Source organism: Hylobates moloch, unplaced genomic scaffold (genome assembly GCF_009828535.3).
Source record: "Hylobates moloch isolate HMO894 unplaced genomic scaffold, HMol_V3 SCAFFOLD_15, whole genome shotgun sequence".
Classification (NCBI taxonomy): domain Eukaryota; kingdom Metazoa; phylum Chordata; class Mammalia; order Primates; family Hylobatidae; genus Hylobates; species Hylobates moloch.
The window spans coordinates 95418470-95444180 of record NW_026652290.1 but is presented as its reverse complement, the minus strand read 5'-3'; the positions used below and the strand labels follow the sequence as shown (position 1 = coordinate 95444180).

Below are 25711 nucleotides of genomic sequence, written 5' to 3'. Positions count from 1 at the left end.
ATAAACAGAGTATTTTCACAGCACTGGCTTCTAGTGGCTTCCGGGAAGGACAAGAAGCCCCGGGCTCACTTTCCTCATCCTGTAGACCCTGATCTGAGACTTTGCTGACTGCATAAGCTTTTACTGTTTTTATAGTAGGAAATCATACAGGACCAAGAACCAACCGCTGGTGTCCTCTGGGGCCACGGAGGCAAAGGCACGGTGGCAGGCGAGGGACGGGGTGGTCACAGGTACACGGGCTGCTCCTGGCCTGTAAGGAGGCGGTATGTGGCAGCTGGCATCGTCTTGATATGCACCTGGTGAGCGGAGGCAGAACGGGGCTCAGGGCAGGCCTGGGCTCATGGGGGACGTGGGGGCGCCCCTGGCCACCACCCACCACCCGCACACCTCGCCGTAGGCCTCGGTGAGCAGCTCAATGATGCGGGCGTGTGGCGTGGCCACCACACTCTGCCCATTGATCTCAATGATGCGGTGGCCCACGCGGATGCCCCCGCGTTCGGCGATGCCACCACGGAGGAGGCTGCAGATCTGGGGGAGAGAAAAGGGGGACGGGAAAGAGGTGGGGGCTGCTCGGGCCGTGCTTAGGGCCACCCTACCCCCCACCCCGGGCTAGGGGCGGGGGCCTCACGATGCCGTCCTCCACGCAGAAGCCCAGCTGCTCGCGGGCATGGGGCCGGTGGATGATGGCGGTGGTGACGGGCGGGCAGTGGACGATGCTGAGTGTCACCGACGTCTGCGACTTCGTCTCCTGTGGGGCGGGGGCCGTTGGCCTCACTCAGCTGCCAGACAGCCTGGCAGGCTGTAGCCCCCTCTGGGCCTCAGTTTACCCTCTCATAAACCAGAGACCTGGAGTCCAGGGGCTCAATTCTGGAAGACCCCTCAGATGTGGTGGAGAACAGACTCGGGCCCGGTGGGCAAGGGGTCGAAGCTGTCTGACCTGAGCCATATCGCTTCCTTATGGCCAAAAGCCAAGCCGACAGCCGGGCTCTCCAGGCAGGCCGCAAACGTCTGTAAGAGGCTGCATGGACTGTGGCCTCATCCCTCCGGGCGGGGGGGCAGGTCCCTCCCTATCTCTGGGCCTCAGTTTCCCCATCTGAGCAACAAAGGTTGAGACTCAAAAACATGGCACACAGTGGCTCACACCTGTAATCCCAGCACTGTGGGAGGCCAAGGCAGGTGGATCACTTGAGGCCAGGAGTTCAAGACCAGCCTGGCCAACATAGTGAGACTCCATCTTTACAAAAGGTAAAACAATAAACTGGGCGTGGTGGTGCACACCTGTGGTCCCAGCTACTCGGGAGGCTGAGGCAGGAGATTTGCTTGAGCCCAGGAGGTCAAGGCTGCACTGAGCCAGGTGCACCACTGCACTCCAGCCTGGGCAAGTGAGTGAGACCTTGTCTCAAACTAACCCCTCTCCCCCCACCCCAGAAATCAGCTCTCTCTTCTTAGAGGGAGAGCGGCCCAGCCCTGGAGCTGGGCCACCCGCATTTCCATCCTGGGTCTGGTACTAGGGGGGTGCCCTGGACAAGTGGCCTCCCTTCTCCAGGCCTCAGTTTCCCCGAGGGCACACCAGGGGGCAGGACTTAAAAGTTCGACTGTCCCTCCTGGCTGGGCTGGAGAGACCTGGCCAGGGAGGAGACCTCTCTGGGACTCAGCTCCCCTTCCTGGGAGTGTGGGGGCCCCGCCACCCCGGGAAACTCACGCGGACGGCGGCCTGGCACGCAGCCAGGGGCAGCCCCACCAGGCTGGTCCCGTTGATGGCGGTCAGGCGGTCCCCGATGCTGAGGGCCCCCGAGCGCTCGGCGGGCCCCCCGTGCAGCAGGTTGGCGATGACGGCTGTGGGCAGCAGGGAGCCCCAGCCCGACTCCACCAGGGCCACGCCCAGGCCTTCCCCTCGCCGCTTCTCGAGGTGCACCTGGGACACAGAGGGGGTTCGAAGGCTGCTCGGCAGGGCCTGGTGCAGGTGCGCGGGTGTGGGGGGCACCAGTTGGGGGCTGCCCAGCACCTCGCTCACCTCCCGGCAGTTGTCACTGTTGGAGAAGTGGTCCAGGTCCCCGTTGTGGAGATGGCCGGCGCCTGGGCTCGAGTGTGCGCCCACCTGACTGGGGTCAATACCACTTTCCTGTAGGAACTGGCTGTAGGCGGCGGCAAAGGCCTGGCCGATGGCCTGGGCGATGAGCTGGGCCTGCGGGGAGGGGCAGCGCATCCCTGGGGTGTCCCACCCACCTCCTTCAGGTCCCCAAAGTCCCCAGGGTCCTCAGAGCTGAGCCCTCCTGTACCCACCTGGGGCGAGAGTCCCAGGACACAGCCTCCTGCCCTGGGGCTTTGGGGGAGGTGGAGAGACAGCCCTATCTTGGGGAATCTACGGGGAGAAGGAAGGGGAGGGGCAGCCCTGGGCTGGGGGGATGATGACAGAGGCAGCTCCCTGCGCATGGGCTGTGGGAAAAGCTACCAGAGACCCAACCGCGGGGTCTGGGGCCTGATGGGTGGCAGGGGCAGCCCAGGAGCGGACAAGGTTTCAGGGAGTCGGCCGAGAGTCTTGGAGGCTTATGGGAGGCTGGGCACGGTGGCTCATGCCTGTAATGGCAGCACTTTGGGAGGTTGAGGTGGGTAGATCGCTTGAGCCCAGGAGTTTGAGACCCTGTGTTCACCTGGGCAACAGAGCGAGACCCTGCCTCTATAAAAAATACAAAAATTAGCCAGGCATGGTGATACCCCCGTGCTCCCAGCTACTAGGGAGGCTGAAGTGGGAGGATTGCTTGAGCCTGGAGGGTTGAGGCCAAAGTGAACTATGATCGCGCCACTGCACTCCAGCCTGGGTGACAGAAGGAGACCTTGTCCCAAAAAAAGAGCTAAAAAATAAGCTATGGGAGGGAGGTTAAATGCATGGCCCAGTGAGGGAGGCAACAGTTGCAGTGAGGAGAGCGTCAGGAGGGTGGCCCCGCGCCCTGGCTGCTCACGTCCTCCGCATAGAACACGTGGCAGAGCATCTTGTAGAGGCGGCGGCCGTGGTCCTGGGGTGCCGGCCTCCGTGCCAGCCGCCGCCGTGCCATCAGCACCAGCACGCAGCCGATGTCAGCTATGTAGGAGATGGTATGCAGGGCGTGGTCCATCATGGCCTCCTGGGGGCGGGAAAGGCAGCCTGGATGGGCTGGGGGGACTCACCAGGCTCGATCACGCCGCCCGCATCCCTGGGGTGGGTCCCTGCCCCGTACCTGGGAGTCCGCTGTCAAGACCTTGATCCTCTTGGTGGAGACGAACAGGTCCACCTCCGTCATGGGCTGGGTCTCCCCATCGGGGGCCTGTGGGCGGCGGCGTGGGAGGTGGAGGCCCCTACAGACCCAGCCTGCAGCCCACCCGCCTGCCCGCCCGCCCCCAGCCGCCCCCTCACCTTGACTCGGTCCATGGCCTCCCGGGCCTGGGCCATGCGTGTGCTGGTGGGCGAGTTCCGTTCCGACACCAGCTGGGTGGAGCCCAGGTATCTGGCCCCAAATACGACACCGTCCAGGAGGTCTTCATGGTCACAGGGACCAGGCACTGAGGGCGACAGCGGAGAGGGTCGGCCCTCAGGGGCCCACTCCCACAGGCTCTGCCCCAGGGCTGCGCTCTCCGAGATGGCCGGGAGACAGTGTTCCAGCTGGTGGCTTAGCACTCTCCAGCCAGGAAGCACAGCCCACTGTTCTAGAACCATCCAAGCAGCCTGGCCTTCACAGGTCTAGAACCTTCTGTCCATCCCTCAAGGATTCGCAGGCGGGAAAGCCAGTGAGTCCAGGCCACGGCTGGATTCAAAGCCAGATCCATCACCCACAGATACCTTCACCCCATGTCCCCAGAATTCCACGATCAGGCCAGAACCAGACAGTCCCACTCCTGGTTTTTTGTTTTTTTTTTTTTGAGACATAGTCTCGCTCTGTCGCCCAGGTTGGAGTTCGGTGGTGTGGTCTCAGCTCACTGCAACATCTGCCTGCTGGGTTCAAATGATTCTCCTGCCTCAGTCTCACGAGTAGCTGGGATTAGAGGCGCTCACCAACATGCCTGGCTAATTCTTGTATTTTTAGTAGAGACGGGGTTTTGCCATGTTGGCCAGGCTGGTCTCAAACTCCTGACCTCAAGTGATCCACCTGCCTCGGCCTCCTAAAGTGCTGGGATGACAGGCGTGAGCCACCACGCCCCACCCCCCACTCCAATTTCTAAACCTCCACAACATTCTAGAACCACAGTGGACCCCTGCTTCTTGGTTCTGGAATTCCCTCAATCAATCTAGAACTGGCCAGCTCTGCCCACTGTTCTAGAACTCTCTCCAGTCAGCCCAGAATAGCAGTCAGCTCTGTTCCTGGGTTGTAGAACTGCCCAGAATAGAGACAGAACTGGCTGCCTGTCTTAAAATTCCCATACTGTCCAGAACCCCAGTTGGTTCTGACCCTTGATTCCAGAACTCTCTGACAGGTCTCCTAACAATCCTGTCAGGAGTTTTAGAAACGTATTATCACTCTAGAATCAGACTTCTCTGCTCCGTGATTCCACACCATCTTAATCACAATCGCGTCAGGCAGCTCTTCCTGTGGTTCTAGAGTCTCCTTCAGTAGTTCACACCTTTGGCTCCACCAGGGATTCTAAGAATTACCTGACCAGTGAAGGAACAAACAATTCTGTTCCAGGAGAATTCTGCAACAGTTCTAGAATACTCCCGCCCCAGCCCAGAACTGCATAAAGCTTTACTCCTGGCTGGGTGCCGTGACTCACGTCTGTAATCCCAGCACTTTGGGAGGCCGAGGGGGATGGATCACCTGAGGGCCTGCCTGGCCAACATGGCGAAACCCCATCTCTACTAAAAATACAAAAATTAGCTGGGCGTGGTGGTGCATGCCTGTAATCCCAGCTACCTGAAAGCTGAGGCGGGAGAATTGCTTGAACCCAGGAGGTGGAGGGTGCAGTGAGCCGAGAGAGATCGCGCCACTGCACACCAGCCTGGGCGACAGAGCAAGATTCCGTCTCCAAAAACAAAAAAGAAAAAAAAAGCTTTACTCCCATGGTTCTAGAATTCCCTGAGCTACCCAGAGCCAGACAGTCTGCCAGTGGCCCTAGAATATTCTAACCAGTAAGTACAGCTCTTTGGTTTAGAACCACAGGCGTAGGACCCAGTTCTGTACATCCCTAAGTGAAATTCACCCTCCACCACAGTCAGTTCTGCCCACTGTCCTTCAAGATCTAAGCATTCTGGAACAAGAGCGCCACTCTGGGGTTCTAAAGAGATACGCCATTCACTGCGGTAGCCACCAGGCACATGTGTCTATCACAGACTTGAAATGTGGCTCGACTGAATAGAGATGTAAAAGAAAATACACACTAGATATTGAAGATTTAGTATGAAAAAAAGGAATTTAAGGCCAGGCGCGGTGGGTCACGCCGGTAATCCCAGCACTTTGGGAGGCAGAGGCGGGTGGATCACCTGAGGTCAGGAGTTTGAGACCAGCCTGGCCAACATGGTGAAACCCTATCTCTACTAAAAATACCAAAATTAGCTGGGCATGGTGGCAGGCGCCTGTAATCCCAGCTACTCGGGAGGCTAAGGAAGGAGAATCACTTGAACCCGGGAGGCAGAGGTTGCAGTGAGCCAAGATCGCGCCACTGCACTGCAGCCTGGGCAACAGGGTGAGACCGTGTCTCAAAAAAATGAAAAAGTAAATTAAAAATATTGATTATATGTTGAAATAATATTTTAAATGTTAGCTTAATTAAAATGTTATTAATTTCTTAGCCAGGTATGGTGGCGTACACCTATAGTTCCAGCTACTCAGGAGGCTGAGGTGACAGCATTGCTTGAACCTGGGAGGCGGAGGTTGCGGTGAGCTGAGATCATGCCACTGCACTGCAGCCTGGGCGACAGCGCGAGACTCCCTCTCAGTTTAAAAAAAAAAAAAAAAGTATTTCACCTGTTTTTAATTTTTTTTTTTTTTTTTCAGACAGAGTCTTGCTCTGTCGCCCAGGCTAGAGTGCAATGGCGCCATCTAGGCTCACTGCAAGCTCCACCTCCTGGGTTCACACCATTCTCCTGCCTCAGCCTCCCGAGTAGCTGGGACTACAGGCGCCCGACACCAAGGCCAGCTAATTTTTTGTATTTTTTTAGTACAGATGGGGTTTTACCATGTTAGCCAGGATGGTCTTGATCTCCTGACCTTGTGATCCGCCCGCCTCAGCCTCCCAAAGGGCTGGGATTACAGGTGTGAGCCATCACACCTGGCCTGTTTTTAATTTTTTAATGTGGATAACAACAAAATTTTAAATCACATATGGCTCACGTTATATTTCTATTGTAGTTCCATCTAGAACTTTCTGATTACACTATAATTGAACAGCTGTGCCCAGGGTTCTAGAACACCAGGTAACTATTCCCTCCATGGTTCTAGAATTCTCCAGTCTGAGTAGAACCAGGTGGCTCTGTTCACCAATTCTGAGCATTCTCATCGGCCCAGATTCCTTTACCCTAGAAACACAGACAAAATGCCAAGCCGTGGAACTCCCTAGGTGTCACAGCTCTGCTCAATTCTAGAACCTTCTTAGAGCTATAGGTCCAAACCAGTTCTTCTCTCTACAACCACAGAACTGGTTTTTTTTCTTTTTTTTGAGACATGGTCTCACTGTGTCACCCAGGCTGGAGTGCAGTGGCACAATCTTGGTTCACTACAGCCTCAAGTGATCCTCCCACGTAGCTGGGATTACAGACCCATGCCACGTGCCTGGCTAATTTTGGGGGGGGGGTGGAGACTTTATTTTTGTAGAGACACGGTTTTGCTGTGTGGCCCAGGCTGGTCTCGAACTCCTGGGCTCAAACGATCCTCCCACATCAGCCTCCCAAAGTGTTGGGATTACAGATGTGAGCCACCCTTCCTGGCCAGAACTTACTATCTCACCTATATCCTTAGGAAAGTGTAGAACACAGGCTGGCCGCAGTGGCTCACACCTGTAATCCGAGCATTTTGGGAGGCCGAGGCGGGTGGATCACAAGGTCAGGAGTTTGAGACCAGCCTGACCAAGATGGTGAAACCCCATCTCTACTAAAAATACAAAAATTAGCTGGGCGCGGTGGCGGACGCCTGTAATCTCAGCTACTCAGGAGGCTGAAGCAGGAGAATCACTTGAACCCGAGCGGCAGAGGTTGAAGTGAGCTGACATTGCACCACTGAAAAAGAAGGTCTAGAACATTCCAGAGGGCCAGAAATTGTTCTTCCCATAATTTTAGGGCAGGGATTGGCAAACATCTTCTGTAAAGGGCCAAAGAGTAAATATTTTCAGCCTTGTAGGTCACAAGGTCTCTGCCGCAGCTACTCACCTCTGCCATTCTAACAGCAGAGCAGCCATGGACAACACATGAATAACCAAGCATGATGTGTACCAATAAAACTGTATTTATGTACATTGAAATTTTTTTTGTTTTTTTTTGTTTTTGAGACGGAGTCTCACTCTATTGCCCAGGCTGGAGTGCAATGGCGTGATCTCAGCTCACCGCAACCTCTGCCTCCCGGGTTCATGCGATTCTCCTGCCTCAGCCTCCTGAGTAGCTGAGATTACAGGCGTGCACCACCATGCCTGGCTAATTTTTGTATTTTTAGTAGAGACGGAGTTTCACCAATGTTGGCCAGGCTGGTCTCGAACTCCTGACCTTGTGATCTGCCCACCTCGGCCTCCCAAAGTGCTGAGATTATAGGCGTGAGCCACTGCACCCAGCTTATGCACACTGAAATTTGAATTGCATCTTTTTATTTTTGAGACAGAGTCTCGCTCTGTTGCCTAGAATGTAGTGCAGTGGCATAATCTCAGCTCACCGCAGTCTCGACCTCCTGGGCTCAAGAACTTCTCCCACCTCAACCTCCTGAGTAGCTGGGACTACAGGCATGCACCGCCATGCCTGGCTAACTTTAAACATTTTTTGTAGAGATGGGGTCTTGCTACGTTGCCCAGGCTGGTCTCCAACTCCTGGGCTCAAGCGATCCTCCCACCTCAGCCTCCCAAAGAGCTGGGATTACACGTGTGAGCCACCATATCCAGCCTAGCATATCATTTTCACATGTCAAGAAATAGTATTCTTTGGCCAGGTGCGGTGGCTCACACTTGTAATCCCAGCACTGTGGGAGGCCAAGGCGGGCGGATCACAAGGTCAGGAGTTCGAGACCAACCTGGCCAACACAGTGAAACCCCATCTCTACTAAAAGTACGAAAATTAGCTGGGCGTGGTGGCGGGCACCTGTAATCCTAGCTACTTGGGAGGCTGAGGCAGGAGAATCGCTTGAACCTGGGAGGTGGAGGTTGCAGTGAGCCAGGATCACGCCACTGCACTCCAAGCCTGGGTGAAAGACTCTGTCTCAAAAAAAAAAAAAAAAAAAAAAGAGAGAAATAGTATTCTTCTTTCAATGAAAAAAAAAAAAAATTAAAAATGCAAAGGTCACCTGGCACCTGGGCACAGTGGCTCACGCCTGTAATCCCAGCACTCTGGGAGGCCGAGGCAGGCAGATCGCTTGAGCTGAGGAGTTTGAAACCAGCTTGGGCAACATGGTGAAACCCCATCTCTACCCAAATAAATAAAAAATAAAATTAGCTGGGCGTGGTGGCATGCACCTGTAGTCTCAGCTATTTGGGAAACTGAGATGGGAGGATCGCTTGAACCTGGGAGATGGAGGTTGCAGTGAGCTGAGATCGAGCCACTGCACTCCAGCCTGGATAACAGAAGTCATCAAAAAAAGTAAAAAAAAAAAAACCCCAAAACGCAAAAACCATCTTTAACTGGAGACCTACGTGAGCAGGCAGTGAGTTGGGTCTGGCCCAATGATGATGATTTGCCAAGCCCGGTTCTAGAACCGAGTGCTGCCAATGGCCGGAGCTGCCCCACAGTCCCCTTCTCACTCTACCCCGTTCTCAACGCTGGCTCTTCTCTCCCTGGCCAGCCGGGATCTGCTCGAAACCACCCTCAGAGCCTCCGGAGAACCCCACCCTTACTGGCAAGCTGTTGCCAGGCTGGGGAGCCTGATTCTGGCTGTCTAGGGGCCTTCAGTGCCTGGGGCTAGGATGGGTGGGACACTCACCCTCCTGGGGGGCAGGGTAGGAAGCCAGGGTCTCGGGGCTCTGGAAGAAGATAGAGGAGGGGCAGGACTGAGTCCCCCTGCTTGGTTCCAGGCAGTCCAGGACACCTGGAGGGCGGGGCGGGCACTACCTGGGCACCAGCGGGTGGCTCTTCAGGTGTGACTAGAGGCACCGTCTCCAGCCAGGGTTCCGGGGAACTGCTTGAGCTCCTGCTGCCCCCTTGCTCAGCAGAGGCCCCCTCCGCCCATTCTGGGGAGTCAGAATCCTCATCTGGGTCCTCAGGGGGCTGCAACAGTCGGGGGGCAGGCTCTAGAGGCTCTTCAGGACCAGTCTGGGAAGGCAGGCATTCCTCGCAGTGCAAGAGGCCCAGCAGGTCATCCCGGCCAGCTTCGGCAGACAGGAGCCCGTGGGCGTCGGCGATGTCCTGGGAGGCCAGGCCGTGGCCTGTGGCGATGTGTAAGGGACAGGGGGATCCAGCTGCGGATGGGCCCACCAGATCGCCCGGCAGAGCTTCAAACTGCTGTACCAGCTCCTGAATGCTTGACTCATCAAGTTCCATCCGACTGAGACTGCCGGGGCCTCCTGGCACAGGGTCCCACTGGCTGTCAGGGGTGAGGTCCTCAGAGGGCACAAGAATGTCCCTGGGCCTCTCCAAGTCCATGGCTGGAGGCCCCGAAGGGGATCGGGAAATTGTGGGGAAGTCCATGCCTGGACTCCAGGCTTAGGCCGGCATCTTCAGGCAGCTGAAAGGGAGAGAGTCAACACTGAGGTTTTGCCCGGGTACAGTGGCTCATGCCTGTAATCCCAGAATTTTGGGAGGCCCAGAAGGGCTGACTGAACCCAGGAGTTCAAGATCAGCCTGGGCAACATAGCAAGACCCTCTCTCTACAAAAAATACAAAAAATTAAGGCTGGGCACAGTGGCTCACGCCTGTAATTCCCAGCACTTTGTGAGGCCGAGGCAGGCAGATTACGAGGTCAGGAGTTCGAGACCAGACTGACTAACATGGTGAAATTCCGTCTCTACTAAAAATATAAAAAATTGGCCGGGTGTGGTGGCAGGTGCCTGTAATTCCAGCTACTCAAGAGGCTGAGGCAAGAGAATTGCCTGAACCCGGGAGGCGGAGGTTGCAGGGAGCTGAGATCGCGCCATTGCACTCCAGGCTGGGTGACAGATGAGACTCTGTCTCAAAAACAAAACAAAACAAAACAAAAACTAGCAAGGGGTGGTGGTGTAGGCTGTAGTCCCAGCTACTTGGGAGGCTGAGGTGGGAGGATCACCTGAGCCAGGGGAGGCAGAGGCTGCAGTGAGCCTTGATTGTGCCACTGCACTCCAGCCTGGGTGACAGAGTGAGGCCCTGTCTTAAAAAAAAAAAAAAAAAACAACCCGAAAAACAAAAAACTTGAGGTTTCCCGGGTGCCTATCCGGTGCTAGGCTCTAGCTGGGTACTGTTCATAAAGGGCACACGATTTAATCCCCCTTAACCCTTGCAAGGAAGTTAGGATTCCCATTTTACAGATGAAGAAACTGAGGCACAGAATGGGGAGGTGTGAAGCAGTGGCTTCCCGAGCCCCTGTGTCATCCCAGACCCCTCTCAACTAATGGAGTCTGTTCAGCCCTGGTTCTGCCAGGTCCTCCTCCCTCGAGACGCGGAACCCAGGCTGGAGACCCAGACCCCAGACCCCAGACCCCAGACCCCAGACCCCAGACCCCAGTCCCATGACCTCAACCCCCAATACCTCCATCCAGAACTTTAGACCCAGGACCCTGGACTTAATACCAGAGACCCCAGACGCCATAAGGCGGACCCCAGTCTCCAAACCTCCAGTGCCACCCCAAGATCGACTCCAGACTCAGACCCCGACTTCGGGACCCAGCCCCAAGCCCTGACCCTAGTCCGCCCTCAGACCGAAGACCTCAAGCGCCGACTCAGACCGCGCTCTGCACCTCGAGGACACTCACTTCCCAAATCGAGGCCGCCTCAGCCCCGCGCAGCCTCCAGGACCCTGCGCCCCACGGACGGCCCCAACATAGCCCGGGCCGCGCCCCGAGAAGGCGCAGCTCGGGGATTCCCGGTCCCGGCGCCTGCTCCTCTATCCGCGAAGCGTCCTGGCCCACTGAGCATGCGCGGCCTCGCGAGGCCTGCTGGGAAACGTAGTTCTCCCAGCAAGCCTCGCCACGCGGGGGCGCTGGGACAACGGCAGGTGTTGGAGCCGGGGTTCGAATCCCAGGCTTCCCGGCCCGCAGACTGCCCTGGCTGGCCCCAGGACCTGTTTCTTCTCCCGCAAAACAGGGTTAATAATCACTGCCTGGCTCTGGGGGCTGTGTTCATTATTTCAAAGGATGGCAGATGGGGAGAAGTGGGATTGGGAAATATTAAAGAAGTGTGAGAGGTGGTTTCCTTGGGACCTTGAGGCACCGGAAGCGTCGTGGAGACCCTGTTGAAGACGGACTTCCGGTTTGGCTCACAGTAGGGAGACGGATTGGTGCACTATGGATTTCGGGTCGGCCTGGGAACTTTACCTCCCTGAGAACTCAGTTTCCTCACTATAAGCTGGGGAAAAAAATAGTACCTACCTCCTAATTGTGAGCATTAAATTAGATCAAGCAGGTTAAGGATTTAGCAGTAGTAGAGCTGGAAAAGAATATATAAATACATATTATTAATTTATATATTATATATAATACATACTATATATTATATGTATTATATAATATATACTATATGTTATATATAATAATGTTAAAAATATAATGTTATAAAAATTAACAGTGATTAGACTCCAGCCCTACTGGAGTATATTAGACTCATTGTTAATCTTCTTTTTTTAACTTTAAAGCTCTGAATAATTACTCATTTGATGGAACCAGGAACATATAAAGTGTGATATTTTTAGTAAATGTTATGTAATTGAAGAAGGGCAAGAAGTCAATGAAATATCCCTTGAACGCCTCCTCCTGCAGTGACTGCGTATGTCTACAAAAGTCTAAAGAAATCACCATAGATGATGAAGGCTTGGGAGGCTACATTTCCCAGACACCTGCACGGGGCCTACCCCTCCAAGGGGCCTACAACTCCCAAGCACCCTTGGGCCACTGACATCTTCCGGAAACGTGCACGTGCAAGCTGCCCGCAATACGTCATGGCGACCAGACGCCTTTTCGGGGCTACCCAGACGTGGGCCGGCTGGGGGGCCCGGGAGCTCCTAAACCCCGCCACTTCCGGAAGACTCCTGGCCCGGGATTATGCCAAGAAACCAGGTGAGCTGGGTTAAGAGGAACCAAATGGGGACGGCGGGTGCACCGAGGAATTGACAGTGCGCAGGCGGTGGTTGGGGAGGTGGTGCTAGAACTAATACGCAAGCGCAGAGAGGCGGAGGCCAGGCTGTATGCGCAGGCGCAGTTTGAGGGACCCAGCGCCGCTTGGAGCTCGGGCGTCTGGCTCCGAGATACTTTAGCGATTGGACCCAGGGCGCAGGCGCCAGCTTGGGGCGGAGCGGCCTGGGAGGAGGATGTGGGTTACGTGGAGCCCACGCGTTTCACTGCGCAAGCGCGGGTTGGAAGGGATTTGAGGAGAGTCTGGGGAGGTCATGAACTTGGGTTCCAGTTCTGTTTCTCTGCCTGCCTCCAAATCGCTGGGTGACCTTGGCCAAGACGTTACCAAAAATTCAAAGAAATTATGGAGCCCATTTAATTAGCCACTGCAGCAAGAACAAAACAAGGTTATCAAGGTTTAGCTGAATACAGCCTTGCCTGATCTCCTTCGTTGAAAGGGGGAAATTGTCTAGTGTTCTGCCTTAAAGACAGACACATAGCAGACAAAATATAACTTGAATGACTTGGTCATTCCAAGCATCGGTGTTACTTAATGCTATGTCCAAATCCCACTTAAAGTGATTTTGAGGCCAGGCACGGTGGCTCACACCTTTATTCCCGGCCCTTTGGGAGGCCAAGGAGGGAGGATCGACTGCTTGAACCCAGGAGTTTGAGACAGCCTGGGCAACATAGCAGGACCCCGTTTGTATAAAAAAAAATTGCCTGGCGCGGTAGCTCACGCCTGTAATCCCAGCACTTTGGGAGGCTGATGCAGGTGGATCACGAGGTCAAGAGTTCAAGATCAGCCTGACCAACATGGTGAAACCCTAGCTCTACTAAAAATACAAAAATGAGCGGGGCGTGGTGGCACATGCCTGTAATCCCAGCTACTCAGGAGGCTGAGTCAGGAGAACTGCTTAAACCCGGGAGGCGGAGGTTGCAGTGAGCCGAGATCACGCCACTGCACTCCAGCCTGGGCAACACAGTGAGACTCTGTCTCAAAAAATAAATAAATAAATAAAAATAAAAATACGTGGGGCATGGTGGCTCACAACTGTGATCTCAGCTACTCGGGAGGCTGAGGCAGGAGGATCACTTGAGCCTGGGAGGTTGAGGCTGCAGTGAGCCATGATTGCGCCCCTGCCCTCCAGCCTGGGCTGTCTTTATTTTTTATTTTTTTTTTTTTGAGACGGAGTCTCGCTCTATCGCCCAGGCTGGAGTGCAGTGATGTGATCTCGGCTCACTGCAAGCTCCGCCTCCTGGGTTCATGCCATTCTCCTGCCTCAGCCTCCCGAGTAGCTGGAACTACAAGCGCCCACCACCGTGCCCGGCTAATTTTTTGTATTTTTAGTAGAGATGGGGTTTCACTGTGTTAGCCAGGATGGTCTCGATCTCCTGACCTCGTGATCTGCCCGCCTCGGCCTCCCAAAGTGCTGGGATTACAGGCGTGAGCTACCGCACCCGGCCGGGCTATTTTTTAATTTTTTAGATTTTTTATGTTTTTGAGATGGAATCTTGCTCTGTAGCCTAGGCTGGAGTGCAGTGGTGCGATCTCGGCTCACTGCAACCTCCGCCTCCCAGGTTCAAGTGATTCTCCTGCCTCAGCCTCCCGAATAGCTGGGATCACAGGCACACGCCACCATGCCCAGCTAATTGTTTTTTGTATTTTTAGTAGAGACAAGTTTTCACCATGTTGGCCAGGCTGGTCTTAAACTCACCTGACCTCAGGTGATCTGCCCACCTCGGCCTCCCAGAGTGCTGGGATTACAGGCGTGAGCCACTATGCCCGGCTGAGACCGTGTCTTTAAAAAAAAGTTTGGAGTGGCCGGGCATGGTGGCTCACACCTGTAATCCCAACACTTTGGGAGGCCAAGGCGGGCGGATCGTGAGGTCAGGAGATCGAGACCATCCTGGCTAACACGGTGAAACCCCGTCTCTACTAAAACTGCAAAAAAATTAGTCGGGTGTGGTGGTGGGTGCCTGTAGTCCCAGCTCCTGGGGAGGCTGAGGCAGGAGAATGGCTTGAACCCGGGAGGCGGAGCTTGCAGTGAGCTGAGATCGAGCTACTGCACTCCACCTGGGAGACAGAGCGAGACTCCGTCCCCCCCCTCCCCAGAAAAAGAAAGTTTTGAGTGTAGCAGAGTCCAGCCAGCGGCAGAGGCCACCTGAGACAGGGGGTTCTGTGAGGGAAGTTTGGCTTCCAGGGCAGGGGCTGGGCTGAAATGACTCTCCCTCTCCTCTCCCCAGTTATGAAGGGGGCCAAATCAGGAAAAGGTGCAGTGGCCAGCGAGGCCCTCAAGGACCCCGACGTATGCACAGATCCTGTCCGGCTCACCACATATGCCATGGGCGTCAACATCTACAAGGAAGGGCAGGATGTACCCCTGAAACCGGATGCTGAGTACCCTGAATGGTGAGTAGGCCAGGCTGTGTCATCCTGCACTGACTATTCCTTCCTCCACCCCAGGAGGACCCCTTCCCGGAGAGGCGGATCGCCACTCCAGCCGGGAGCCTAATAGTCACACCTGCCCATCCTGGCTTCAGGGCAGGGGACTTCAGGGCAGGGGGCTTCAGGACTCTGCGCCTGGGTGGTCCCATCTGTAATGGGGTGATGGGACCCATCCCTCCCTCCGAGAGCTGTGAGGAATTCATGAGATTAGAACGCGTGTCAAGTACCTAAAACGATGCTCTTTTTTAAGCAAATACTTAAAAAAAATTTTTTTCAGGCTGGACTCGGTGGCTCACACCTGTAATCCCAACACTTTGGGAGGCGAGGCATTTGGATTACCTGAGGTCAGGAGTTCGAGACCAGCCTGGCCAACATGGTGAAACCTCGTCTCTACCAAAAATATAAAAATTAGCCGGGTGTGGTGGTGGATGCCTGTAGTCCCAGTTACTTGGGAGGCTGAGGCACGAGAATTGCTTGAGCCTGGGAGGCGGAGGTTGCAGTGAGCTGAGATCATGCCACTGGTGTGTTTAAAAAAAAAAAATTTTTTTTTTTCTAATGTCTCGTTTACCAGTCTGAATGTGTCATTGTTTGGTCATGCAGCCTCTGCCCCTCCTGGTTCTGCCTCGCCACCCGTTACCCCCTACCGATTTTGCCGGTTGATCTCGTCATAGCCTCCGCCTCCGGTTCAATTTTCCTGCCTCGCCTCCGTAGTGGTTACAGGTGCCTGCCTGTAAATTTTTAGTAGAGACAGGGTTTCACCATGTTTGCCAGGCTAGTCTCGAACTCCTAATAACCTCGTGATCCGCCCGCCCTGGCCTCCCAAAGTGCTGGGAGTACAGGCGTGAGCCACGGCGCCCGTCCTGCAAATACTTATTGACCACTGACTGCATGCCAGGCTCTGCTCTAGGCTTGAGGGATACAGAAGGGCTCAAAACAGACACAAGTGCCCACCCTGGCGGTGCTAGCTGGGGAGGCAGACAGGAAGCAGGAAGTCAGGCAGCTGTGGTGGTGACACTTCCGGGAAGGGGGCAGGAGAATGAGGGACAGAGCCAGGGTATTTGGCTGCTCTAGTTTGAGGTTTGGGGGACACAGAAGCCAAGACGTGAGTGGGTGGAAGGGGCTTGCCTGTGCAAAGGCCCCGGGGCAGGACCGCACCTGGTGTGCTGGAGGAACAGTGGGGAGGCCTGTGTGGCTGGAGCAGAGTGAGGAGGGCGAGAGAGGGAGGAGGCAAGGGCAGGGCTGTGGGCTGCAGGAAGGGTTCTGCTGTGGCCCCAAGCTGATCTGAAGGCTGGGGAGGGTCAGGAAGGCTGAGCAAGTGGGGGCAGGTGGCATGATGTGGACAGTGCTGGGAGGCAGGAGAGGGCTTGGCGTGTGCCAGCCTCAGATGTTGTGCCATTGGGATGGGGTTGGCTCCATTGCTGCACGGCCAGGGACCCACCCAGCCCAGGGTCGGGGAGGGACCACCCTGAGATCATCCAGTCAACCAGTGGGCCTGGGACCCAGCCCTGTCGCCGCCTCTGCCCAAGGTGCCCAGGACACCAGGGAGCCCAGGGGGTTGCCGTGTAGCTCTGATTCCTGCCTGCACCCCCGTCAGGCTGTTCGAGATGAACTTGGGTCCCCCAAAGACCCTGGAGGAGCTGGACCCGGAGAGCCGGGAGTACTGGCGGCTGCTGCGGAAACAGAACATCTGGCGCCATAACCGGCTGAGCAAGAACAAGAAGTTGTAGCGTCGTGGGCCCGGCACCCCGACCCCTGCGCCGGGGCCTTGCCGTTTTCCCAGAGGACGTGGACTTTTGTGAGACAAGAGGCGGCTTCCCAGCCTGGGTTTCCATGTGACCCCACAGTGGGGCTGGACCAGGGCCCTGGAGGCCAATAAAGACCTTTCTGGGTAGATCTTGGTTCCCCTTGGTATTGTCTGGCGTCGGTCTGGCGGGAAGTGGGCCCCCCAGACCCCGGGGATCTCGGCCTCCACCCCAGCCAGTGGCGGCCTGTCTGCAGGTCCCCTGTGCCTCCAGCCCTTAGTGGGCTTCTCTCCCCAACTCCTGGAACTCCTGACACTGCTCATGAGGCCCCAGCCCCAAATCTCAAGTTGCTGGGTAAGGGGGTTGTCCTAACTAAGCCACTGTTGGTTGCAAGGGACTCAAACCTAACTCAAGCCGTCAGAGTCAGAAAAGAGGCTTTATGAGCTTCAAGAACGGAGATGTCCGGGGGCTAGCAGCGTGGCTTCAGATGTGGCTGGATCCAGGTGCTTCAGTATTCAGACCCGAGGCTCTCTCCATCTCTCGGTCCTTGGATCCCCCAGGGGCTGGCACTCATGGGCAGGGTAGCCCCAGGGCTCCTGGCCAACGTCCCTACCAGCACAGCAAGTAGAATCAGAGGGAAGGGACTGCCCCTTCCTTCCTGCCACAGTCACAGCGTGGTCCTCGCTGGCTTATCCCTGGAGCCCAGGGGCTTGGGCCTTCCCTCCCCAACCCCAAGTCCTCTGTCCACTCCACTGGAGCCCAGGTCTCAGCCTCCGCCCCCAGTCCACCCTCTGGAGTCTGCTTTCAGCACCCTGACCCTGACCCACAGCCTGAGCGAGGACTGGCCTCCCTGCAGTCCCAGCTCCTGCCCTGCCTGGCTGTGATGAGGGATCGATGGGGCAGGATCGCCAGGGCTGGAGTCCACCAGATTGGAGGAGGCTGAGGGCGACACCTAGTTAGGGAGTGATGGGGCCTCTTGGTGGGGGTAGATCATGTCATGGACCCCACATCCTGCAGAACCCCTAAGGGTCATGCCCTCGGCCCCACCCTTGCCACAGCAGCCCCACCCATGCCTAGGTGGGTGCCCTGGGGGATTTGGACTGGGCTCTCCCACCCTCCGGCTTCCTCTGTCCACAAGCTGGATGGGCGGGGCATAGACCCGAGGCTAATTCTGCCTGTCCCAGGGAAACCCTAACCTTCATCCTCTTAGGGGACTCTGGAGTGGAGCGGATTACCGCGCACCTGCTGTCCCCAGTGGCCTCCCTGGGCAGGTGGGGGTGTGAGCGCGCCTTCTCTCGCACTCACCGCAGGTGGAGCCAGCCCTGTTCCCACCCTCCTGTTGTTCCCCAAGGTTCTGAGGGTAAAAATCAAAGTTATAACAGCCACCAGCCCTGCCTGGCCTCCCCGTCACCTCCCTCCCCCTCCTCACTCTGCTCCAGCCTCATGGGCCTCCTCGCTATTCTTCCGATGCACCAGGCGTGGTCCTGCCCCAGGGCCTTTGCATGGCCTGTGCCTCTGTCCAGTCCCCTCCTCCCCTAGACCTTCTCCCTCCCACCCCCAGTCTCTACCTTCACGCCAGCCTCCCCTCCTCCAGAACTCCCTATTGAAATTGCAGCCCCTGCCACACTCCGCATCTGACTTTACTGTTTTTTTTTTTCTCTGTCGCTTATCACTGTCTGAAGTCTTTTTGGATTTGTTTTTTATTTGTTTTGAGTCAGGGTCTGGCTCTGTTGCACAGGCTGGAGTGCAGCGGTGTGATCACAGCTCGCTGCAGCCTCGACCTGGGCTCAAGCGATCCTCTTGTCTCAGCTTCTTGGGTAGCTGGGATGACAGGTGTGCACCACTACACCCGGCACATTTTAAAAATATTTGTGGAGACGGGGACTTGCTATGTCACCCAGGCTGGTCTCAAGCAATCCTCCCACCTCAGCCTCCCAAAGCACTGGGATTACAGGCATGAGCCACCGCACCTGGCCTGGTTTAGCTTTTGAAAAAAAAATCTTTCTTGTGCTTACTGCGGCATCCCCAGTGCCTGGTGCACGGTGACACTGGGTGATGGCTGGGTGTTGGGCCACAGGACTGGTGTGTGAGGTGCTGCCTAGAGATGGGGTGCCCTGGTGATCTGGGAGTGATCTGGGGAGCCTGGGCTGGAGACGGGGAGGGTAGCTACTGCAGCTCCTGCCCTGGCGCCGCACTTCTGTCCCCGGGGGGTGGCGCTGGCCCAGGCTGTCCCATCCCATGGCTCAGGGCCCCTCCTGCTGCACTGGGCCAGCCATGCTTGCCAGTCCCAGCGAGTCCTCGATCCCGCGACAGCCTCCTTGCTCAGAGCTCTTGGGCAATGCGACTGGGTTGGACAGAGCAGATGCTGGCCGTGCCTCCGCAGGGGACAGGCACAGGGCCTGGGGTCTGTGGGGACGTGAGGAACAGGGGCTGACGATAATGACACGCCCAGCATCAGCCCGCCTCCACACGAGGGGCCCATCAGCACCTGGCCCGGGACCCACCCTCCCTCCAGAACCTGTCGCTGTGCCCCGGACGGTAGGACTGGTGATGGGTCTGAAAAGCAGCTCCATCCACTCCTGGCCGTGCGAACTTGGGGACCTGGCTTCCTGCCCGAGCCCCGGTTTCCCTCTCTGTAGAATGGGCTGACAGCCGTGCGCGAGGTCCAGGGCGTAATGGAGAGGGGAGCGCTCACATGGCGGGCACATGGTGAGAGGAGACCAGGCTTGCGGGAGCTGCCGCTATTTGTTATTTCCAGGGGACTGGGAGCCTGCAGAGTGGGCAGCTCTGCTGATGGGGATTAGGATCAGCAGAGAGATTTACACTCATCTTACAGAGTCAGCGGCCTTGCAGGCACCCACAGCCTCGCAGCCCGTGAACCTCAGAGTCCCCCATGCTCAATTCATAGACGGGAGACTGAGGCCCCAGGAGGGGAGGAGGGCCCCGCCCCTAGCCTGAGAAATACTTGGGTCACCTCCTGCCTGACACTGGGGGCCGGTCCGCTGACAGCAGGATGGGTGGCGATGGGGTGGGGGATGGGATGGGGGCAGGGGACCCAGCAGCCTGTCTCTCTGGTCCTGCTCCCCAGTGGTGGTGGCCTGGCCTGACCACGGTTGCTCCATGACCTTCACCTAGGCCAAGGCGTGGTGGCTGTCACCAGGGCATGTCCCCGGTTCTCGGGTCGGGCGGAGGAGGGGGCCCGGGAGGGCAGCAGGCTCAGGCCGGCGGCCAGGCCCTGTCCAGAGCCTGTGCGTGTTCCTTGGCCAGCAGCCTCAGGGACGCCTCTTCCAGGGCGAAGCCATCTGCGAAGGTGGGACCAAAGGCATGAGGCCCGAAGGACGCTTGCAGCCCTGGGCCCGGGCCCAGGAGGCGGGGGAGGCCTGGTACGGCCGGCGGTCCGGGGCCCAACCAGGGCTCCAGGGGCAGCGACATGGCCGGAGGACGAGCGAACGGCAGCGCTGGGGCCTCAGGTAGTCTCGGAGCTGCCACGGCACCCGAGCCTGACTCCAGCCGCTCCTGGCGGCGCCACTTGGCCCGGCGGTTCTGGAACCACACCTGGAGGGTGTGAGAGGGAAAGGGGGGTGCTGTGAGCTTAGCTGCTCCCCGCCACTCCTTGGAGCCCCTCTGCACACCCCAGCCCTGGGGGTAGTGCCTCCCCTCTGACCCGACTCCCACCTGCTGCTTTGCTGTTCCGCCCCAAGACGACGAGGATCTCCAAAGCGTTCCCTCAGCCCAGGCTCCCTCCAACTCCTCACTCCCCTCCTTGGCCTCCCTTGGCCCATAGCAAGTAGCCTGAGCTGCCCAATGTGGCATTCAAGGCCTTCAAAAGCATTGTTACCCGCACCATTCCCTGCCTCCTCCTTCGCCCACTTCACACCCAGCTCAAGAGAAACGCCTCCAACTTAACCCCTCCACGTCTTTGCACACACTGTTCAGGATGTGTAGAAAAACACCCCTTTTCCTTCCCAGCTGGCACACTCCTACTCAAATGTCAAAACCTCAGCTCCCACACCCCCTCCTCCAGGAAGCCTTCCTAGCTTCTCTTCTGCTCTTGCGCCAGGAGGGTCAGGATCTTGCTTCGCCTCCCTCCCCAGGTTGCGAAAGATGTGTGTGTTGGGGGGGTGCCCTCACCTGCACGCGCACCTCGGGTAGGTGCACCTTGGCCGCCAGCTCCTCACGGCTGTACACATCCGGGTAGTGAGAGGCCTCGAACGCCCGCTCCAGCTGGTGCAGCTGGTAGGTGGTGAAGGTGGTGCGGTTCCTCCGGTGCTTCTTCTTGGGGGCCTCCTCGCCGGGCCCCAGACCCCCACCCTCGGCTGCCGGCCCCTCGCCCGGGCTCAGGAACATGGCTCCCACCTGGCGGGACGGCAGCGGGACAGATGGCGGGGAGACGGCCGGGGGGGCTACCGGCAGGGACAGGGCAGGGGAGCCCCAGGCTTGCCTCCCGGCTCCGGGGAAATCTGTTCCCTCCACTGGGGCCGGCATGTGCTCTGCATCCCCGGGCTGTCCTCCTCGGGCTTGGGGGGGTCTCCTGCTGTGCCTCTGTCTGCTCTTCCTTCTCTCTGTGTGTGTCACCGTCCCTGTTTTCTCTTCCCCTCTCTGTGGCTGTCACGGCCTGTGTGTGTGTGTGGCGGGGGCGGGGGGGGCGGTGTCAAGGATGCCCCCCCCCCCAGGAAGGCAGGATCCCTTCTCATGCCCTAAGCCCTCCACCCTGGGGGGATCTCTGCCCCCACCACCTCCTACCTAGGCCCACCAGTGCCCACCCCGCACTCACCGCCCACGGCAGCCCCTCCGTCGATCTCCACGGGACACCTGCCCCAGCGGGCCCGGCGCCGAGTCTGCTGTGGCCTGGCCCTGCCAGAGCCGAGCCAGGTCGGGGTTGGGTGGGGAAGGATTAGCTCAAGGTGATTAATTGAGGCGGCCCCTCCCACTCGGTCCTGGGCTGTTCTGAGCCAGGAGGGAGGGCAGGGTGGGCAGAGGGCTGGGGCTGTAAGTGGGTGGCTGGGGGAATAGTCTTACAGGCTCCACTGCCCCTCGCCATAAGATGGCAAGGGCCTCTCCCTCTCTGGGCTTCAGTTTCCCTAGCTGTAAAACTGCCACACTAGGACCTACCCTGGGGGGATTTCAGCTTCTCAGAGCATCGCACAGAAATTGGCATACAGGGGGCACTTAATGAACGCCCACTTTTAATATTTTTATCTGCTGGGGGCAGAAAAAGGTGTCTTAGAACTCACAGATGTCAGAGGCGGTTGGGGAAGCTGAGGTCCAGAGGTGAAGGCACTGCAGTTGGCTCCTCTGGACACAAGGGGTAGGGACCCTTTTAGCTGGGTCTTGAGGTATGAATAGAAGTTCACCATTCACAGCCAGGCGCAGTGGCTCACGCCTGTAACCCCAGCACTTTGGGAGGCCGAGGCGGGTGGATCACCTGAGCTCCTGAGTTTGAGACCAGCCTGGCCAACAGGCAAAACCCTGTCTACTAAAAATACAAAGATTAGCCGGGTGTGGTAGTGGGTGCCTATAAATCCCAGCTACTTGGGAGGCTGAGGCAGGAGAATTGCTTGAACCTGGTGGGGTGGAGCTTGCAGTGAGCCAAGATCGTGCCATTGCACTCCAGCCTGGGCGACAGAGTGAAACTCTGTCTCAAAAAACAAAAAACAACAACAACAAAAAAGAAAAACAGAAGTTCACCATTCAATAAACATTTATTGAGCACTTACTGTGTACCAGGCACTGCTCACAGCAGTAGTGACCAAAACAGACAGAAGTCACGGGGCTGACTTTCTGGCAGGGCAGACAGACAACCAACGACTGTGTTAAAATGCAGAGCGTGGCCAGTGGCCACGAGCCTAGGGAGAAAACCCACAGGGGAGGGGCCTGTGGGGGTAAGATGGGTTACTATTTCATTTAGTTTTAGATTTTGGTTTTTTTTTTGAGACAGAGTCCCACTCTGTCGCCCAGGCTGGAGTGCAGTGGCGTGATCTCAGCTCACCGCAACCCCCGCCTCCCAGGTTCAAGCAATTCTCCTGCCTCAGCCGCCTGAGTAGCTGGAATTACAGACACCTGCAACCACGCCTGGCTAATTTTTGTATTTTTTAGTAGAGACAGGGTTTCACCATCTTGGCCAGGCTGGTCTTGAACTCCTGACCTCGTGATCCTCCTGCCTTGGCCTCCCAAAGTGCTGGGATTACAGGCGTGAGCCACCCCGCCTGGCCTATTTTTGTTTTTGTTTTTGTTTTTTTTTTTTTGAGAAGGAGTCTCACTCTGTTGCCTATGCTGGAGTGCAGTGGTGTGATCTCGGCTCACTGCAACCTCCGCCTCCCAGGTTCAAGCGATTCTCCTGCCTCAGCCTCCTGAGTAGCTGGGATTACAGGTGCGCCACCAAACCCAGGTGATTTTTGTATTTTTACTGAAGATGAGGTTTCACCATGTTGGTCAGGCTGGTCTTGAACTCCTGACCTCAGGTGATCCTCTCGCCTTGGCCTCCCATAGTGCTGGAGTTCCAGGCGTGAGCCACCGTGACCGATTGGGTTGCTACGTTAAGGAAGGTGGTGAGAATGGAAGATGGAGTGCAAAGATGCAAGTTCTGGGCATGTGGGGTGTGAAGGATGGAGTGCTGGGGAAGCATGGGAGGTTGTGGAGCAGGGACACAGTGGCATTTTATACAAACATCAATGATGAGCAGCTGAGAAACCAGGGGCAGGTGCCGGGCAGGCGCGGCTACAGGGCCCTGTGAGGCCAAGGGCCGGGGGGATGGGGAGGACAGAAGGGTGGGGGTAGCGATTCCAGAGGAAGGAAGTTGGAGAGGGGCAGGGTGTGGGCGTGGAGGTGCAAGGGCGATGTGCAGGCCCATTCTGGGCTGCGAGGTGGGACTGTTTCGGAGGCGGAGGCCTGAGAGGTGGAGCGGGCTCCAGGGGAAGCCCCAGAGACCAGTGGCCCCCAAGTCCAAGGAGCCAGGGCGCTCAGGCAGGGGAGCGCCCTGGACAAGGAAAGGAGAGCGTACTCCAGGGGCAGTGAGAAGGGGAGATGAGGGGAGGCCTGATTTAGTGACACGGAGGACAAGGGGGAGGTGACTGTGGTGGAGTGAGGGGGAAGACCCAGGCCTGTGCATGGGCGAAGGGGCCAGTGCAAAGTGAACTAGAGATCCTTCCGCAATGTTGGCACGTTGGCTTTGAAGGGAGAGACACACAAAGAGAGACAGAGACAGAGAAAGGCGTGACACACACACACACACACACACACACACACACACACACACACACACGAGAAACCAGGTGCCCAGGCCCCAGAGGAGTCCCGGTCGGATCCCAGGGGGCAGGTGGCTTCGCCCAGGATCCCGGTGTAGGGGTGTAGCTCCCCCATCCCAGGGGCCAAGTGCAGGTGGGCAAGGTGCAGAGGGACACAGGGGTTCAAGCCCGGGCCAGAGGGGTGGCTGCAGCTTCTGAGGCTCCTGGTGCCTCCCCTGGCCTCAGCTGCCCATCAGCAAGGTGGGCCCACGAGGCTCTGTGTCCAGGGTGGAGCCAGGCCTGTCACCCATCGAAGGACAGGGCTGCGGGCTGGGGAGAGAGAATTCTCCTGATCGCTTCATCACTTCAGAGCACTAACGAGCTGCTTCAGGTCTCAGGCCCCAATTAGCTAATTGGCCAGTGTGGGTTAAGAGGCCCCAGGAAGGATCGTGGCGTGAGGCGCAGGGGGGACTTTGGGCGACTTAGCCGGACAGGCAGAAGCTGCAGACGCTGTGTCAGCTTAGAGGGCCGGATTAGGAGCGTGGGCCGGGTGGGCAGGGCCAAGGGGACAGGTGGCCCCCTGCAGCGGATTAGGCAGAGGCCGGGCCACTCTGGGCCTTTCCAGCCTCCACCTTTCAATTTTCCCCCAGAAAGAACCACTAACCTGCCTCAGGTGCTGCTGAGGGAAGTGAGGCCCGAGAGTGCGCAGGGCTTTAAGGGGGCCACATAGGAGGTCGGCGTGACCTTGGGACATTTCCGTGTCTCAGCTCAGGCCTGAGAGTCCTGGGGTGGGGTCCGTGCCCAGCCTGACCAGAGACCCCTCTCCGTGTATCCTCAAGGCTGGCTCCATGGGAAACTCAGCTGAGAGCAGGCGTTGGACCGTCCCAGCAATAATGGAGCACCAGCTGTATGCCTGCCTTCTAGGTGCCCCCTCCCTTCACTGCTGTGGGCCCTTGGGGCCCTCACGCCCCTCTAGGAAAAGGTGTCTGTTGGCTGGAGGAGGCTGCTGAGGCCCAGAGAGGGTAAAAGCTTTCCCAGTAGGGGCCACCTCGCCCCTGTTTGCCCAGGACTTTCCCTGTTTTAGCACTAAAGTCCCACACCCTGGAACAACCCTCAGCCCTGAGCAAACCAGGGTGGTCACACCAGGGTGGTCACACCAGGGTGGTCACCCCAGGGCCAGCGTCACACAGCTGGGGGACGAGTCAGGATTGAACCTGTGTGCGCAAAGTGGATCCCCAGCCCACTGTGCCAGAGTGGACGGGAGGGCCAGTGTTTCCCTGCCATTCTGTCCCACAGAGTCACTGGGTCAGCCTGCTAGGTCCCTGGACATTTGGACTGCCTCTGTCCAAGGACAGTGTCACCTGAGAGCTGTCACTGCAGAAGCTGTGGTGGGCCGGGCGCGGTGGCTCACGCTTGTAATCCCAGCACTTTGGGAGGCCGAGGCAGGCGGATCACGAGGTCAGGAGATCGAGACCACAGTGAAACCCCGTCTCTACTAAAAATACAAAAAAATTAGCCTGGCGTGGTGGCGGGCGCCTGTAGTCCCAGCTACTCGGAGAGGCTGAGGCAGGAGAATGGCCTGAACCCAGGAGGCAGAGCTTGCAGTGAGCCGAGATTGCGCCACTGCACTCCAGCCTGGGCAACGGAGCGAGACTCCGTCTCAAAAAAAAAAAAGAAGCTGTGGTGATACTCAGTGCCCAGAGGGCCAGCACACAGTCAGCCTGAGACAGCGGCCAAGGCGCCCGTGCTGCACAACTCCCGGGCCAGCTTCTTGGCCAACTTGCGAAAGGGTGCCCAGCGGGCGGGCCCTACCTCCCAGTAGCTGCTCATGAGGACATGCACAGGGCCTGGACAGCCCTTGGGGGCTCCATGCAGTACCCCTTCTCCACGGCTTCTGATACCTCCTT

General features: G+C 57.4%; 3 protein-coding genes across 5 annotated transcripts; 1 reads left to right on the top strand and 2 right to left on the bottom strand.

The window, feature by feature from the left end:
- Positions 1 to 82: 82 nt before the first annotated feature.
- On the bottom strand, positions 83 to 11171 carry APBA3 (amyloid beta precursor protein binding family A member 3). The gene is made up of 11 exons (XM_032176372.2): positions 11038 to 11171; positions 9206 to 9818; positions 9078 to 9117; positions 3392 to 3537; positions 3216 to 3302; positions 2961 to 3122; positions 2015 to 2185; positions 1703 to 1915; positions 629 to 748; positions 388 to 528; positions 83 to 296 (listed from the first exon to the last, which is right to left on the bottom strand). Exons 2-11 carry the CDS (start codon positions 9779 to 9781, stop codon positions 225 to 227), a joined length of 1728 nt encoding a protein of 575 aa, XP_032032263.1. The 5' UTR covers positions 9782 to 9818; positions 11038 to 11171; the 3' UTR covers positions 83 to 224.
- A 74-nt stretch (positions 11172 to 11245) lies between these two features.
- On the top strand, positions 11246 to 16732 carry MRPL54 (mitochondrial ribosomal protein L54). Of its 2 annotated transcripts, none has more exons than XM_058428752.1 (4): positions 11246 to 11369; positions 11916 to 12336; positions 14638 to 14803; positions 16434 to 16732. In XM_058428752.1, exons 2-4 carry the CDS (start codon positions 12081 to 12083, stop codon positions 16564 to 16566), a joined length of 555 nt encoding a protein of 184 aa, XP_058284735.1. In that variant the 5' UTR covers positions 11246 to 11369; positions 11916 to 12080; the 3' UTR covers positions 16567 to 16732. The 2 variants fall into 2 exon arrangements, with proteins under 2 accessions (XP_058284735.1, XP_032032258.2); XM_032176367.2 differs by having other exon boundaries at positions 11247 to 11369; positions 12040 to 12336; positions 16434 to 16721.
- A 1534-nt stretch (positions 16733 to 18266) lies between these two features.
- On the bottom strand, positions 18267 to 22228 carry RAX2 (retina and anterior neural fold homeobox 2). 2 transcript variants are annotated; one of them, XM_032176365.2, is made up of 3 exons: positions 21356 to 22228; positions 20713 to 21196; positions 18267 to 20136 (listed from the first exon to the last, which is right to left on the bottom strand). In XM_032176365.2, the coding sequence occupies exons 2-3, from the start codon at positions 21064 to 21066 to the stop codon at positions 19798 to 19800; spliced, it is 693 nt and encodes a 230-aa protein (XP_032032256.1). In that variant the 5' UTR covers positions 21067 to 21196; positions 21356 to 22228; the 3' UTR covers positions 18267 to 19797. The 2 variants fall into 2 exon arrangements, with proteins under 2 accessions (XP_032032256.1, XP_058284717.1); XM_058428734.1 differs by having other exon boundaries at positions 20713 to 20937.
- Positions 22229 to 25711: the final 3483 nt, after the last annotated feature.

Coding starts and splice junctions, on each gene's coding strand:
- APBA3 (XM_032176372.2), bottom strand. CDS start 9,781: ATGGACTTCCCCACAATTTCCCGATCCCCTTCGGGGCCTCCAGCCATG. Junction 9,118..9,205: donor AGCCACCCGCTGGTGCCCAG/GTAGTGCCCGCC, acceptor ATCTTCTTCCAG/AGCCCCGAGACCCTGGCTTC. Junction 3,123..3,215: donor TCTTGACAGCGGACTCCCAG/GTACGGGGCAGG, acceptor TCCCGCCCCCAG/GAGGCCATGATGGACCACGC.
- MRPL54 (XM_058428752.1), top strand. CDS start 12,081: ATGATGAAGGCTTGGGAGGCTACATTTCCCAGACACCTGCACGGGGCC. Junction 12,337..14,637: donor GGATTATGCCAAGAAACCAG/GTGAGCTGGGTT, acceptor TCCTCTCCCCAG/TTATGAAGGGGGCCAAATCA. Junction 14,804..16,433: donor GATGCTGAGTACCCTGAATG/GTGAGTAGGCCA, acceptor CACCCCCGTCAG/GCTGTTCGAGATGAACTTGG.
- RAX2 (XM_032176365.2), bottom strand. CDS start 21,066: ATGCCGGCCCCAGTGGAGGGAACAGATTTCCCCGGAGCCGGGAGGCAA. Junction 20,137..20,712: donor TACCCGAGGTGCGCGTGCAG/GTGAGGGCACCC, acceptor CACACCCTCCAG/GTGTGGTTCCAGAACCGCCG.